General features: G+C 43.2%; 1 protein-coding gene across 2 annotated transcripts in view; it reads left to right on the top strand.

Annotated features, from left to right (window-relative positions):
- Positions 1–598: 598 nt before the first annotated feature.
- The window catches only part of LOC122010192, a 30,659-nt gene continuing 13,933 nt past the window's right edge, over positions 599–17,324 (top strand). For both annotated transcript variants that reach the window (XM_042566634.1, XM_042566635.1), the window contains exons 1-3: positions 599–766; positions 1,008–1,094; positions 1,626–1,760. In XM_042566634.1, the coding sequence (XP_042422568.1) occupies positions 728–766; positions 1,008–1,094; positions 1,626–1,760 (261 nt within the window). In that variant the 5' untranslated portion in view covers positions 599–727. The remainder of the gene's footprint in view (positions 767–1,007; positions 1,095–1,625; positions 1,761–17,324) is intronic.

The following is a 17,324-nucleotide window of genomic DNA, read 5'->3' as shown; positions in this document are numbered from 1 at the left end:
TCATGAAAAGAGAGTGAATGAAGTTGGGATGAAATGACAAAGAAAGATCACTCCTGATGTCCCTTTTAAAGTCGACGAAATTAGCTACTGTCGTTGACTTGTCGTGTCTCTTTGCATTGTTGGGTGGAGGTGAACGGACGACGATGGTTAATCGCCATCCGACGAGGGAGGAAAGGGAGATGAAATAGTAAGATTGGGAGATTAAGTTTTCCTTTTTTTTTAAAAAAAATAAGGATATTATTAAAAAGAAAATGAAAAGGGATACATAATTTCATCAATTTCAAAATGGATAGGGTTTATTTTTTGTGGGGTAATATAGAAAATTAGGTACTTGGTTTGGTAAATCTATAATCGAACTCGAACGGCAATTTTCCCACATGCGTGGGACGACCAAAAAACGAGCTGTGATACTCATCTAGAAATTTCATTTAGAAAATTCATCTAGATAGACACATAAATGATGGGACCCATCATTTCATTTTTTATGGACCCATTATTTATGTGTCTATCTAGATGAATTTTCTAATGAAAATTCTAGATGAATATCATTTCTCCCAAAAAAACATAGATAAAAGTCTTCCGTTTTCCTTTTACTGGAGAGCTAAACCCTTATTTTCTGGTCACGCCTCTACCGTTGCTGGCGTCGGGTCGGGGGGTCGGGAACAAGGCGCTCGCCAGTCGCGACATGGAGGCGACTTCCTGACGGCGGCGTTCCTAATCGTTCAACATGGCCGATGGCGTATATCACTCCCCGCAGTTCTCTGAGGTTAGGCTAGACTTGCAATCGCTTTTCTTTTCTCGAAGTAGAAAGCGAGACAATGGCGATAAATTTTCTCAAGAGGGTTTCCTGTCATGGCCTTGCGAGATTGTGATGATTCATGGTTTCTTATGGCTTCATTCCATTTCTGATTTGGATTCTTTTTATCATTTTGAAAGCGGTATATAGGAAATCCAGTAATGATTTGAAGCTTCTTGCGGCCTTTCTTAACAGCCCTATTCTGTTTCAGAATGCCGCTTGGCTCCCCGCATGGCTTCAGCCAGATTCAAACGACAGTCATGATAATGAAAAGAGCAATTCGTTGCTGCGCAGTGAGGTATGAAAGCCTTACTTTTGCTTGCCTAGTAGTGGTTTTGAATGATTTTTCACTTAAAGGAATTGTCCAGTTGTCTCTTCCCAGCTTTTGCATAAATTATTTCCTCGAGGTTCCTACTTCATTATCTATCTGTTGCTAACATATGACAAGGAAGTGATCATAAATCTATTGTTTCACAACTTATAAGCTTTTATAATTTGAGGATAACACTGAAAAAATACATGTCCTGTGTTGTCAGTCAAAAATTTGATTATCTGTATAGCCCACCTAAGCTCTGTAACTACTATTAGGGCAAGTAGATGGCAATAACTCACAAGTGATCTTATCCTGCCATTGGATTCTAAGCATAAGATTTTGTGATCTGTATAATGGGTGGCTACTTTACCTATTCCTACTTCCTATTTAACAAATTTGTATTTTGACATATTGTAAAGATTGATGATCAATCACACCCACTACATATTGATGAATTTATTTTATATGTAGCCACAACTTATGTTTTTTTTTTTAATTTGTGTTTGAAATGAACAGGATTTGGTATATCCTCAAGATGTTACAATCATTAGAAAGAACACCCAACCATTTGGGGAACATGCAAGATATGCAGATTGCCTTTTACATTTGTCTGGGGATGATGAGACTCCTGGAGGATGTACTTCTGAAACAGTATGATTTTGTTGCTTTGCTTTAACAAAAGAAAAAAGTTTGCAACCATCGTATAATTCATATGTAATGGTGATATGTGAAGGCCATTCTTCTGTATAAAAATGGTAGATACACATAATTATATGTTAATCATGTATGCACTATATAATTGTGCCTGCAATATCTGATTACACAATATTGAGCGTACTTTAGAACACTTTCTTTACCTGAAGATTTCAATTGATTCATATTGGAATATTTGGATGTTGATGTAACATACGCTACATCTTTTTCTGCCTATCATACTAAAACCCCTGGTTTTACCTACCAGGACCTTTTGGTACTGAACTTCCCCATAAGGCATAAGTTCATTTAAAATTCCCTCCTACAGTCTTCCCCTCTTCGTGGATCTTTTTGATTGAATCTTCAAGGTGGAATCATGTATATGTGATAAAACTTAATAAGAATTAAAAATTAAGGTTCAAAGTGAACTCCATGATGCTGTTTGTGTTAGATATTTGAATTTGACAATGTAGTTTCCAGTCCATGATGCTGTGATGTAAAACAAATATTTAGCATATATTTGTGATAGATCCATGAAGATACTCTGATATAGATTTGTTTTGAATGACCCAAGTGTCCAGTCCTTCCATATATTAGAGATATTCTTTACACTTAAATCTTTGTTCTTTCAAATTTTTGGAACTAATCTGTATTACTTGTTACTACATTACGAATTCTTGATGATTTACAATAATTCAAGCTTCTTACATACAAATATAATTCTGGGACATCTTGCAAGGAGATTTACCAACTGGTTATTCAAGCTGATACTAATTTTCCTTGGAATTACCTCTTTTTCCTCACAAATGTCAGTCAATTTTAATGTATTTAGTGCATTCATAAAATATTAGACTGGAAATAATATGCTGATGTTACAATCTCATGGGTGCAATTTGATTGCAGATACAAGTAAAAACTTTCAGACCAAATTGATTCATAATGAGTCAAATCCATTAATTTGTATGGTGTTCTGATTTTTCGTAGCCAACACATTTTGTATCTTATTCTTTCATGAGAGTATTACTACAAAGAATATAACAGGTATGTATGGATTGTCTAACAAGGTAGTCGAGCCAATCGACGTTTGATAGCTTATAATCTACTCATTACCTCTTTGTTGCTTCAACATCTATCTTTGTGGAGCTCCATTTATATCAAAATTTGTTCCGAGTTAGGGTATCTTTTAGCCAGCATTCAAGAAGAAGAACAAAGAAAGAAAGGAAAAGGTAAAGAGATAAATAGGAGAAAGAAAGGGGAAGAACTTATGTTCAGCCTCATCAACCTTCTTCTCCATCAACATGTCGCTTTTTGATTTTGCTCCGTTTCACCTTGACCTAGAAGAAGATTGTTCTTCCTCTACCTCCCTGCTTTGCCTCACTGTTCTTCCTCTACCTCCCTGCTTTGCCTCATTGTGTAGTATTGCTCAGTACCTTGGTTCTCAGTTAGCAAAGTCACCTTGGTGCTTTTGTGTGTTGCTTCGATGCAAGAGACCATTTCACTTGTTGCATTTTGCTTCAACATGAGATATCGGAGATGCAACCTGGGATGCATCTCCTTAACTAGGAGGATGACAACACAGCATTAAGAGGAAGGACTGTAGTGGTTTCATATCTTGACAGTGTTCTGCATGCCCATCAACTGACAGGGCAATATATTTTGTTTGAGCTGATTGACACGATACAATACATGTTTTTATTTTATTTTTATCTTTTGAACTCCACAATTTTATTTTTATGCTTGATCTTTGTTACGCTTCCGCAAGTGCACGGATACGTCGTTAGTAATAAAAGATTATCGATTCCACGAGGACTGGTTATAAGCACTAGCGATTGTTCACGTAGAATTAGCTAAACTATCGATGGTTGTAAGTGAACTCTTTTCTTGAGAAGAAAAGAACTTGGGAAGTAGATGTGAGAACTGGCGAGAGAGAGAGAGAGAGTTTTACTTGGTTTGGGAAGAGCTCTAGGAGTTCAGTTTCGTTGTGGTGGTAACTAATGTATCATGTTCTATCATTTCCTCATTGTCAATCAACATATACTTGTCGGAAGTTATAACTACTACCCTTAAGCACTAAACAGAGAAGATTCCTGTGAAATCCTGTTACGGTTAACCCCTGTCACTAGGACGTCTCGGTAGATCACAAGAATGCAAACCTAATCGGTATCATTAAGGATAGAGATAGGGGTTTGGTTTGGTTTCTTACTTCCTTGTGGAGGAATTACCTCTCCTTTCAAGGGAGTATCCTAGATGTCCGTGAACGGGTTACTCCTGTCACTAGGGCCCCTCGGGTATACGATCTAAGATCCTCTCTTTACGAAATTAGCAATCCCAACACAATCAATTAATACGACATGGCAAACAAGTCTCATGTATATCAAATTGAAACAAGACAAGCGAAATCATTCAATGAGTGAAAGCATAAGCATGAATCTTACATAATAACCTATCCACAACTACTCCCAGATCCTAGAACAAAGAATCTACTCCATAGACACATGAGAAAAAACCAAAGACATAGTATAATTAAACATTCAATCCCCAGACAAGAAGAGAGAGGGAATAGAGATGCTTATTCAATGACGTCGAGTGATCTTCGAATCCAATCCTTTGCTTCTGGAGTTGATGCGTTGATGGAGGTGATCTCGGATCGTCGAACAGAGGTCCAGGACGGCGTGGAACGACACTAAGGTGTATCTCTCTTTTTCGGCTCCCCTCTCCTCCAAGGGGAAGGGTTAAGAGCCCTTTTATAGGCTAGGGCACGGGCGCCGCACGGCCCGTGCCACGGCCGTGCGAGATCCGCACGGCCAGCTCCTCTCCTTGTTCGGGTAGAGTGGCACGGCCGTGCGAGATCCGCAAGGCCATGTCTTCCTTCGACTCTGGTTGTGAGGCACGACCATGCAAGGTCGCACGGCCGTGTGATTCTCTCTCTCGGGAATGGCCACACGGCTGTGCAGGGTTGCACGGCTGGTGTCAAGTGGTTTTCTTCTTTTGCTCCGATGTGTCGACAATCGCCGTTTTCGCTCCAAAAGTTATCCCTGTCAACACAAAACCAAACAAAGAGCAGATCTCCAATAAAAGAGTAATTAATACTGAATAAACAATAGGTGAGATGATCGTGCAAAGAATATATACAAATAAAGCAAGTGAATGTGCGTTAAAACATGAATAAACGATCATAATATCTACGCACATCACACCCCCAGACTTGAACTTTTGCTTGTCCTCAAGCAAAACGCTGCAATCTATGTTCATGAGTTCCTATAGTGTATCATAATCCCTAGTGCATTCGCCTAACTCTATCAACTAGTTTCATTGATAAGCATGTTTGTGGAGTAACCTAAGTATGACCTAAGCATAAGTTCTTTGTGCTCGGTGTAATAAGTGACTTAAGCTCTTCAAGTTTCAATTTTCTATCCTAGTCAAGTCGTCATACAATTGAGTTCTTAATGTTCCCGGTGATAGACACTTACATGCCACACACTTGGTTCGTTTCCCTTAAATTACGCAAGGTCTCAAAGGATATTACTCGAAATCAAGAGAAACCTAACATTTATTTCCCCAGTAACCTAACTCGGTCTCAAAGGGGTAAATTGTTAGTTTCCACTCACGACAACTATTTTTTATCCCTTATTCAACTTTTTTTTATATATATATTTTTTGGTGCTATAGAAGTGTAGCACTAATCACAAATGCAAGATACAAATGTTGGGATTTAGATTTTTCCGAATGAGCTTCCATGATCCGAGGTCATCCAGTAACCAAAATGTAACTAAAGAATCTCCATGGGAACACAAATACTAAACAAATTGGATGAATCATAACTATTTCAAAACATTTCTACTATTCAAACTTAAGTGAAGTGAAAGTAAGATCCTTAAAGGTTAGACCAAAACTTATATTAAATTTCGTACAATACTTAGCTTATTTCATGCTACTAAAGATAGAGAAAGGAGGTACACCAAACATACTAATACTATCTCTACGACACATGAACTAAGAAAATACACGTGCTAGTCATTTTGCTATTGGACAAGTTAGTAGAAGAAGTAGAAGGTTCGATGCTCTCAAATATACCTCAAAACTATTCAAAATAAACACGATGAAAAACTACAAGTGGGAAAAGAAAGTGCAATATGAAACTGAAAATAGAGAAAAGAAAGTGCAATATAAAATGAAATGCAAGTAGATAAAGCAAAATAAATAAATATACAGAAGGACAAGGAAAAAGACTCGACTTGACTCAGGTTGTGCAAACATAACACCCCCAGACTTAAACTTTTCAACGTCCCGATGAAATCAAAACGGTGGCGGGGGAGGGGGATAAGGGGGTCCCCGTCGTGTGTCGGAGGGAAATCTAGGAATATCAGGGAGATAGCCAATGTGCTGGTGATATTGGTAAAGAGCGTCTACTTGTTGTCTAGTAATATCCATATCATCCATGAAATTCCTCATTCTTTCCTGGTCAACCTCATAATCCTGAACAAATCTTGTCATCTGGCTATGAAAGTCTCTAGTAAACTGAAAATGGTCCTGTACTTCCCTATACTGGTCGTCAGACAACTTAAAGCGACCCTCCAACAATTGTTGTTGGGTAGCGTGCTTCTCATGAAGCGAGTTTAAGGAGGCACGGAAATCAGAAAAATCAAATCTTGAAGGTCCCGTACCATAGGCAAAAGAGTGCCTAACAGGTTCCAGATATCCAGAGGGTTGCGGGAGTCTTGATGACGAGGGCTCTTAGTGGTGCTTGGTATCTCCTACAAGGGAGGGAACAAACTCGGGTTCTGAATCAATGATCACCTAGTTCGCTGGGTTGCAAACTGAAGTGCGCTCGGGACAAGGAAGGGGTAATGGAAAACCATCGTTCCTAGGAAAAGCAAACCCATTTTCATCCCGACAGATCATCTTCATTGCAAGACAAGAGTCGATATCGATTTTATCATTACCATGAACGATCTCCAGCCCATCAAGCTCACAACCCAGATTTATTGCTATTTGGGTGATTAAACCACCAAACATTATCATCCCCGAAGATACTTTACCTGCTCTCAACAAGTTTTGTAAGAAATGAAACCCAGAATCAAAGTCGACTTTATTTAGCATCGCTCAAAGAGAATAAAGCTCCACCTTCCTAACCACCTCATCACTCTCACCTCGACCAAAGATTGTTTTGCTTATCACACGGTGAAGGTATCTAAAAGTAGGGTTTTGCATGCGTGATGCCTTTGCTCTAGAGGGTTCATAAGGGTTCTTTGATCCCGTGATTGAAGCCCAAAATCCATTCCAGTCTATAGTACCATCAAATCCACGGGCACCTCCAGTAGGTAAACCAAAACAAATATTAAAATCACTAAACTTCCACCGAATTTCTTTGTTCATCAACCTAAAAGTTATGACCCCAATGTAGTCATCCTCAGAGGAAAATTTAACATCAATTAATCTTAAAAATTCTAGGACTAGGCAGGGGTAAGTCGGTAGACGTGTGTACATCATGTCATGCCAATCAAAGGAGCTAATCATCCAATCTACATCATTCCTAATTCCTAACATATCCATGGTGGTTGGATCCATATATCTAGTGCACACAATTTTCCTAGCAACAAGAATATCATATCTAGCTTTATGTTCTTGATTTCTAAAAACAATATTAAATTCGTTGTCGTTACCTTCGTCGCGTGCTACCCTTTTGTCTTTGCCTTTGGATGAAGAAGTCTTTCCCTTGCCTTTGACTCCTCCCGGTGCATCTCCTTCGCCAGCTCCACCGCTTCCTTTTCGGAGTCTCTTCAGAATTTGAGACATGATATGCAAGGCGAATTTGAGGACTTTCTTATGGGTGGATGTGGATCTTGAAGATAGAGGAGGGGAAAGAAGAAGAATAGGGGAATTGTTCCTCTCTTTTTGGATTTGGGGCTTGAAGAAAACTTAGATCTAGTTCTAGATCTTAGTAAAGATGAGTCTTAGATGTAGGTAATGAAGGTTGATGAGGTGTAGTGGGGAAGAAAAGGTAAAGACACGGCCTGGTTGATGGGGTCGACGCATGACCGTGCCTGTTGGCACGACCCCTTCTTTCCTCCTCTCGACCGAGATCGCACAGCCGTGTCAACCGACACGACCTGTGCACTCTTCTCCTCGGGTTGTCACGCCCCCAGAAGAGTCCCTGTCCGAGAAAATTTCGGCAGCATCTCCCCTGTACGGCGGACAATCAAAATTTTCTACAAGCACTAAATACTCAGCCACATGCGGCTGGAATAATAGCAGTAATAAAAATCAATCACCACGCAGTTTATATATATATATTCAGCCTCTGGCTGAAACAACCACGCAGTAATAATACTCTAACTCGAAATCCACCCTACTCAACTACACTCGTAAAGCCCAAATCCGATTTTTCTTACCTCTTCTGCCGTTCAGGCAGGCATGTAGTAGAATAAAACCAAATCCAATTTCATCGACATCATAAAATCCATACAACGTCCATAGGTGGAATAAATCTAAAACATAACAAGTTTTAAATAGTCTAGAACAGAAAAGAAACCAAAACGGAAACCAAATCCTATCCTCGAGGTCTGCAGGACCAAAGAATCGAACTCTCTCGACAGATCAACCCGAAAATATCAACAATGGAGGCGGGTGAGTCCAACACTCAGCAGGTACAATTGATATGCAAAGTAAAGAAATAACACCTAACACTAATCATGCGTATCTCCGATATAAGAAAGATATAAATACGATCCAAGTAAACAGGAAAGAAACTAACCAGGTCCCGAGTATAAGGTCAAACAATCCGAGTGGTATAGAATCAGATGACGCCAAACATAGCAAACAATACGCAGATATAAACGCAGAACCACAAACACAGCAATAAACGATCGCGATGATGCTAACGATGCGTCGTCACCCCGACGCCAATCGATCATCTCATACAAAAGTGAGGCCGAGTGGGTAGGCTGTGACAACCGTGCACTCTGTCGTCACTACTCCCGATGAGTGACCGAGTGGGCGGATGCTTTTCGAGTACACCTATCCTCCTACCCCAAATCATAGATGGGGAGCGAATGCCTCAACTCCCAGACTCAAAGACGGGAGGAATCCTGTCGGATAACTCGGTGTCACACTACCCACGGACCAACGGTGCCTAACAGAGTCCCTCTGCGACACACTCAACCTGAATCGACCACTAACCCACGAGTGGTGTGTGCAGATCCATGTCATGGCGATGTCTCAAGAATAATGGAGCAGATTATCGAACAGATGCAATCATGCAAATGATGCATGGTAATAACCATATAAACATCCCGACCTAATCCATATATATAGAAATGCACCCTAGGTCAAAGAATCATATCAAATCAAGGTACATGTAAGGTATAAAACCTAGGTCCCGAATATGGTCAAGCACGGCATATCACTACCCCTATAAGCATGTATAAACAGGTAAAATATACGAGATGCAAAACCAATCAATCAATCAAGCATGTAAGATTTGGGTAGTGATTAACCGAAACAGATAAGAAACACAATTAATGCAACATGTTAATTTAATTACTAAGCATATCAAATGACATAAGTCAAAAGTACCCGCCTCCAATAGGAATGTCCAAATCCGACATCGAGACAAAATCCTGTATCCAATAAATATATTTTTATTTAGCTAAAATTTGAATGAATTGCTAAATAAATCCTTAAAACCATTTAGGGCAAAACCCTAAATAATAATCATCAACTTATCTAAATAAAGTCTAACGATAAATTAGGGTTAGTTACCTAATCCCCAATCCACCGTTAGATCAATTCCAAACTACCTAATCCTATCAATCAATCATCAACAACATGATCAAAGTAAAACCCTAAACCTTACCTCGGTTCACAATCCAAATGAATGCGGTGAAAGGTTGCTTGCTGCTGAAAAATCCTCCACACTACCAGGATCAAAATAAAATCCACAACAACAATTAAATACCCTATACTATCAATTAGGGCAGCACCCATAATTCTGTAAATCTGAGCCTCACACCAAAAATACCTAAATTTCCTTACCTATCCCGTAGCTATGCTCGTTGATCCACCACAAAGAAGGATTGATCTATAACAAAGAAGAATATCCAAGCTCTGATCTGAAAACACAATAAGTAGTGATCCGAGATTCGCCTCCTGGTCCGGAACAACAAGAAGACCGCAAGGAAATATAACATTGCAAGATTCCTAATTCACAGCAAGTAACCCACCTACCTTAAAGATCACCGCTCGGAAGGAAGGAAGGCGCCGAAAAGGGCACCGGCAGATCAGGAAATCGGCGGTTGTCAACAAGACAACGCACAGTGGCGATCGGCAAAGGCTCAACTAGGGCTTGCTTCTTCTGTGCAAAGGACGACTCCGAGAAAGGAAGACAAAGCCGGCGCTCGAAGAAGAGAAGGAAAGGTCGGCTGCCAACGCTAGGGCGCAGGTGACGGCTGTAGAAGGGGCGGCTCCCGGCGATGTTAGGCTCAGGTGGCTGGCGGCTAGGGCACAGATCCGGTGGAGAAGAAGGAAAGGCTCGGCTTCACCGAGAAGAGGAGAAGATGAAAGGAGGAACCGCTACAGCCGGCGGTTAGTGCTCTTCAGCTTCGGGGTCGGGAGTGAGGGAGAAGAGAGACACGGGTGAAGGGGCTCGGGCACACAGAGTTTTCGGCGAGGTAAGAAAAAGAAAAAAATAAGGAAAATAAAGAAAAAGGAAATGTAATTATAAACATTTCCTCGCTTAAATGGGGTATCCAAAACAGACTTTTCCGGGCCCCGTTTTTATCCCGGTTAACTCGTCCATACGAGCTCCGAAAAATTCCCGAAAAATTTCCAAAAATTCCGGAAAATTCCCTTATTAATATTCGCCTATTTTCGGTATTTTACATTCTCCCCCACTAATAAAAATTTGGTCCCCAAATTTCGTTATCTACCATCAGCAAGTACTAACAACAGATATAGAATATAAATGCTGAACGGTAAATAAATCACATACCTCAAGTGAAAAGATGGGGATATTGAGCTCGGATAGTATCCTCGAGCTTCCAAGTAGCCTCCTCGTCCGAATGATGCTGCCATCCGACTTTAACCAGTCGGATGGTCTTGTTCCAATGACGCTCCTTCCGTCGAGAATCTGCATCGGAACCTCCTCATAGGTAATGTCAGTCAATCGGGATATCTGCCACGTCGTCGGATCGGTACATATCTCCTCAAGACGGATCATGAAATACATCGCGACACCGGGGACGGTGGTAGTGCGGTCGGTAGCTCTGCTCGATCCTCTCAAGATCTCGAAGGGACCAATGTATCATGGAGCTAACTTACCTCGAGGCTAAATCTCTTCACCCTTTCGTGGGTGAAACTCGTGGAAATACACGGTCGCCAACAGAGAACTCTAATGGTCTGCGTCTCCGATAAGATAACTCTTCCGGCGATCCTGCGCCTCGACATCCTCCGTCTCGATAATGACGGACCAACTCTGCGTCCCTGAACTCATGAGGTCCCAACAACCGGGCCTCTCCAACCTCATCCCAAAGGGCGGGTGTCCGATAAGGTCTACCATACAACGCCTCAAACGGTGCCATCCGGATAGCCGAATGGAAGCCATTGTTGTAAGCGAACTCTACGGCGGATGGTCCTCCCAATCGCCTCCGAAATCCATAACACACGACCTCAGCAGTCCTCTAAAGTCCGAATGGTCCGCCTCGATCGCCCATCCGTCTGCGTGGATGGAAAGTCAGATGAAGCGGAGTGCGCGCCAAGGCTGCCGCAGATCTGCGTAAACGAGGCGTGAACCGTGGATCTCTATCCAAATGATACTCAATGGAACACCACGTAGTCCGATAATCTCTCAATACAGATCTGCCAATCGATCCAGGGAATCGGTCCTCCGAATCGCTAAGAAGCCGATTTGGTTAATCGATCAACGATTACCCAATCGCGTCATGACGTGTCCCCGGCAAACCCACCACAAAGTCCATGGTAATGTGATCCCACTTCCACTCGTGAATAGGAATCAGCAAGTAACCCTGCAGGTCTCGGTGTTCACCTTCCGACAGACAAGACATCTAGCTACGAAATCCGCGATGTCTTTCTTCACGCCGTTCCAGCAAGAACGCCTCAAGTCTCGATACATACGGGTCCCTACTGGATGGATCGCAAATCGAGAACAGTGTGCCTCCTGAAGTAGCTCCTGTAAGACCGGATGAGACCGAGGTACGCATAATCCCTCGGAAGAATATAATACCCTCCTCATCTCGTAAACTCGATCTGCTGCCTGGTTATCTCGATCATGACGAATCGAATGCCGATCACCACTGTGCCTCTGGATCCTCGTCTCGATCGACGATCGAGCAACCATGGTAACAATAATACCCTGCTCCCCTGCTCCTCAAGATCTAACTCGAAACTCAGAATCAAGTCCGTGAAATCCGGTGCAAGCCAAAGTCCCTCTGGACTTCTGCTAAGGCATCGCAACCACATTAGCTTTCCGTGGTGGTAGCTAATGGTACAATCGTAGTCCTTCAGAACTCCATCCATCTCCTCCGTCGGAGATTAAGCCTTCGAGTAAAATGTATTTGAGACTCTTATGATCATCGAGAATCTCAAACGTGACATATAAACGATGACGCCAAAGCTTGAGCAAAGACGATGGCGGTAACTCCAAGTCACGAATCGATAGTTCTTCTACGCTCCTTCAACCGACGAAGCATAAGAGACTACTCTCCCGTGCTGCATCAGAACAAACCCTGTAGAGACGCGTCGGTGTAAAGTACAACTCCATCCTCTCCAGGGTAAAACCAAACCTGAGCCGACACTAATCTCCGCTTCAGCGCCTGGAAGCGCAATCCTCGGACCATATGAACTTCACGCCTTTCCGGTAAGACGTGTCAACGACATAGCAATACGCGAGAATCCTCGACAAATCGCCGGTAATATCCGCCAATCCCAGAAAACTGCGGATCTCCGAATCGACTTCGGCTGCAACCAGTGATGCCTCGATCTTCCGAGGATCAATCAAATACCGCTAGAAATCACGTGTCCCGAAAACCGATCGAGGATAGCCGAATGCACACTTCTGAACTTCGTGATGTCGTCAAGAATCTCTAAGATCGGCGAAGATCGTCGTACGCTCCTCCTAACGAGTGTACCAATATGTCATCAATGAAAACGATATGACGATCCGATACTCCGGAAAGATCGGTTCATCAATCCATAAACACCGCTGAGCATTGGTAAGCCCAAACGGCATTACCAAAACTCATAACGACCGTATCCGTACGGAAAGCCGTCTTATGGATATCTCGACTCAACTGATGATATCCGGATCGCGGATCAATCTTAGAATACATCGAGTACCTCTGAAATGATCAAACAAATCCTCAATCCGTGGTAATGGATATTTATTTCGACGGCCATCCGAATTCGTAGTCAATACATAATCTCGTGGTGCCGTCTTTCTTCTCGACAAATAATCGAGAACCCCACGGTAAAACACTGGGCGAATAAATCGCCTAAAAGCTCCCGAGTTGAACCTTCACTGCTCAACTCTTTTCGTGCCATACGACACGGAGCTTTCGATGTCGGTGCGGTTCGGAATCACCAATAGCGAACTCCACCGCCTTCTAGAGGCAAAGCAGCTCCTCCGAAACACATCCGGTATTCCGGACAACAAGAACGCTTGAGAGTCGCGAACTACTCATCTCGATCGATCAACGACAACGAAAACCACGGTAGTGAGACCTGAATCGCGAAATAATCGAGATGCTGCCGTCTAATGCCGGTGAAACTCCACGAGGGTTGGTTCGAGGCCGGAAGGTCACCCTCGTCTGGCAATCAACGGTAGCATGATATATCGACACCAATCCATGCCAAGAATGATATCAAACTCGACCATCTCCAATACTAGAAGATCTACCGTAAGTATCATGTTGCCAAAGTCTAACGGCAACCTCTGATCTCGGTGACGCCTAAAGTATCACCGACGGTGGGAAACAATCAATCGCCGACCTAACAAGAGGTAATTTACCAACCTCCGCGTAAAGGTACGGATATAAAAGAATGCGAACTACCAAGATCAATCAAAATATCGAGAATGCATAAATGGAAATCGTCATGCGGAAAATGATCCGCTCGCCCGCCGAGCATCCTCTCTGGAATAGCGTGAACACGACCAGCAGGGCGAAGAGCAGCATGCTCATGGCGGTGGCGTAGCCCGCCACCGAGGCCTGGACTAGGTGCGATAAGACCGAGAGGATGGTGGCGATCGCACTGGCCGAGATCGAGTCCGACATCGCTCGAGTCGGATAATAAGGTCCGGAGCAAAACTCGGGGTCTTCTGAGCACCGAGTACTCTGCCCAAGCACGCCAAATCTTGCCGGAGGGAGCCGCTCCCGATGTGAAGATTGGGCCGCCCTCCTCGATACGCCTCGATCGACTAGACTGCCCCTCGACTGACCCTCCGAGCCGTGTCGAGCCTTCACCGACAATCTCGGCTCTGGTGCCTGATAGAGCTAAAATCGATATTAGAGCAAGCTGGGGTGAGGTGATCTCTGGATCCACATCTGAAACAATGAGTATCACCGGAAGGTGGTTGCGGTTCTCACGAGAAACCGGAACGCCCCAAGAAGACCGCCGATTTCGAGGCTACGAGACGCCCGTAAGAACTCGACCGACTGTCGCGACTACTCGAGGCTGTCCTGCCGCCGAGTCTCTGGACTACGATGTCGACTCAGATGCTTTCTTTCCCGTCCGGATATCTGTCCGAGCTAACTCTATCATCAAAGCTCGATTCAATGATCGAGTAAGATGTAATCCCTAATCCGCAAGCTGTATACGCAGAACCATCCAATCCCAGTATAAACTGCATCATGCGAGTTCTGTCCTCCGCAACTAACTCGGACAAAACCGAGCCAACCGGAGGAATTCAGACATACTGGCCATCGGCGGTTATTCCGCCTCGGACTCATAAAACTCGTGAGACATCCGATAGATATGGAAAGAAACGGCTCAAAAGCCTCTCGAACTCGTCCATGCGACGTCAAGGCTCACCAACGATAGAATGAGTAACCCACCGTGCATTTGCTTCATCCCGTAAATGATAAGCACCACCTGCTTTCTCCCACTTGAGCAAGCCATATAGAAGAAAGTCGCTCCATAGTCTCTATCCACGACAGAGCCATACTCGGATCGAGATCTCCGCGGAAAGAGTGAAACGAGTCTTCATCGACTCGGCCATCTGGAATCCTAGCTCGCAATGACAATATCGAATGTCGGGACTACCGCAGGAACTGCCGGAACATCGGAGCCGATACTACAGTGGTACCGCGGAATAGACCGAGGAGGAACTCCGGTGCTCAGATATACCTGGGAGCATAAACCGCTTGCATCGCCTGGGAACAAACGTGGTGGCAATGGAGTGCAGTAGGAAAAGGTACCGGATGTGGAACAACAAGCATCAGAGGCACCGGAGGTACAAAGTGCCATCGTGTCTGCACATCAGAGTCCAGTGGCGGTGGTCCCGAATACACCGTAGGCTACTGGAGCAGTACCTGCACACCAATGGTACTCACGGATGCTGTAAGCGGGGTAGGCGTGGATACCGTCGGTGTGGCCAAAGTAGGTATCTCTGAGCTATCGGGATTGAGAGCCCGATGCCTCGCCGCCCCGAGTCTGCATCGATCGACAGCTCACTATGGGCATCTCCGCATATCCAGAGATCCGTGGTCCTCGCACGTGGTCAACCAGCACCACGTGCAGCAATATGAGTAGATCGCCTCATATCTATTAAATTAAATTACGATATCAATACCAATATAACCAACACAAAATAACAACATACCTATTTCCCGTCTGGAGATGTCCATTCCCCATTTGACCTCAAAATTCGAACGATATATCGGAAATCCAAATAAACCAAACGGAAATCCAAACATAACCATATCGAAAATCCGATAATGCCCAGTTTGTCTCGCAAACACGACTAACCCAAATATCCGAATACCAACAACCTAGATCCGATAAATCTCCGAAACCAAAAGCGGTATCCATAACGCTCGATACCAATAAATTGGTATCGATAAATCCAAAATCCAAAATACGAACAAAGATCGTATAAGCGTGCTCGATACCACTAAATCACACGCCCTTAAGAGTCCTCGTCCGAGAAAATTTTAAAGATCTCCCTGTCGATGACAATCAAAATTTTCTACAAGCATTAAATACTCACCACATGCGGCTGGAATAATAACAATAATAAAATCAATCACCACGCAGTTTATATATATATTCAAACAAGAAAACAGAAGAATAATACTCTAACTCGAATCCACCCTACTCAACTACACTCGTAAAGCCCAAACCGATTTTTCTTACCTCTTCTGCCGTCGCAAGTAGTAGAATAAAACCAAATCCAATTTCATCGACATCATAAAATCCATACAACGTCCATAGGTGGAATAAATCTAAAACATAACAAGTTTTAAATAGTCTAGAACAGAAAAAAACCAAAACGGAAACCAAATCCTATCCTCGAGGTCCGCAGGACCAAGAATCGAACTCTCTCCGACAAAGATCAACCGAAAATATCAACAATGGAGGCGGGTGAGTCCAACACTCAGCTAGAATCGATATGCAAAGTAAAGAAATAACACCTAACACTAATCATGCGTCTCACGATATAAGAAAGATATAAATATGCATCCGAAGTAAACAGGAAAGAAACCAGGTCCCGAGTATAAGGTCAAACAGTCCGAGTGGTATAGGAATCATGTAGCATGTCAAACATAGTATCCAAACAATACGCAGATATAAACGCAGAACCACAAACACAGCAATAAACGATCATGCGTATGATGCGATGATCGTCACCCCCGACGCCAATCGATCATCTCATACAAAAGTGAGGCCGAGTGGGTAGGGTGACAATGCACACTCTCTACTACACGAGTGACCGAGTGGACGGGATGTTGTCGAGTACACCTATCCTCCTACCCCAAATCATAGATGGGGAGCGAATGCCTCAACTCCGGTACTCAAAGACGGGAGGAATCCTGTCGGATAACTCGTCGTGTCACACTACCCACGAGCGGACCAACGGTGCCTAACAGATGCCACACACACTGCCTGAATCGACCACCAACCCATGAGTGGTGGTGTGTGCAGATCCACGTAACTGTCTACAGAATAATGGAGCGGACTATCGCACAGCATGCAATCATGCAAATGATGCATGGTAATAACCATATAAACATCCTGACCTAATCCATATATATAGAAATGTGCACCCTAGGTCAAAGAATCATATCAAATCAAGGTACACAGAAGGTATAAAAACCTAGGTCCTGAACATGGTCAAGCATGGCATATCACTACCCCTATAAGCATGTATAAACAGGTAAAATATACCCGAGATGCAAAACCAATCAATCAATCAAGCATGTAAGATTTGGGTAGTGATTAACCGAAACAGATAAGAAACACAATTAATGCAACATGTTAATTTAATTACTAAGCATATCAAATGACATA

Source organism: Zingiber officinale, chromosome 8A (genome assembly GCF_018446385.1).
Source record: "Zingiber officinale cultivar Zhangliang chromosome 8A, Zo_v1.1, whole genome shotgun sequence".
In the NCBI taxonomy this organism is placed as follows: domain Eukaryota; kingdom Viridiplantae; phylum Streptophyta; class Magnoliopsida; order Zingiberales; family Zingiberaceae; genus Zingiber; species Zingiber officinale.
This window is presented reverse-complemented; position numbering and strand designations above follow the sequence as displayed.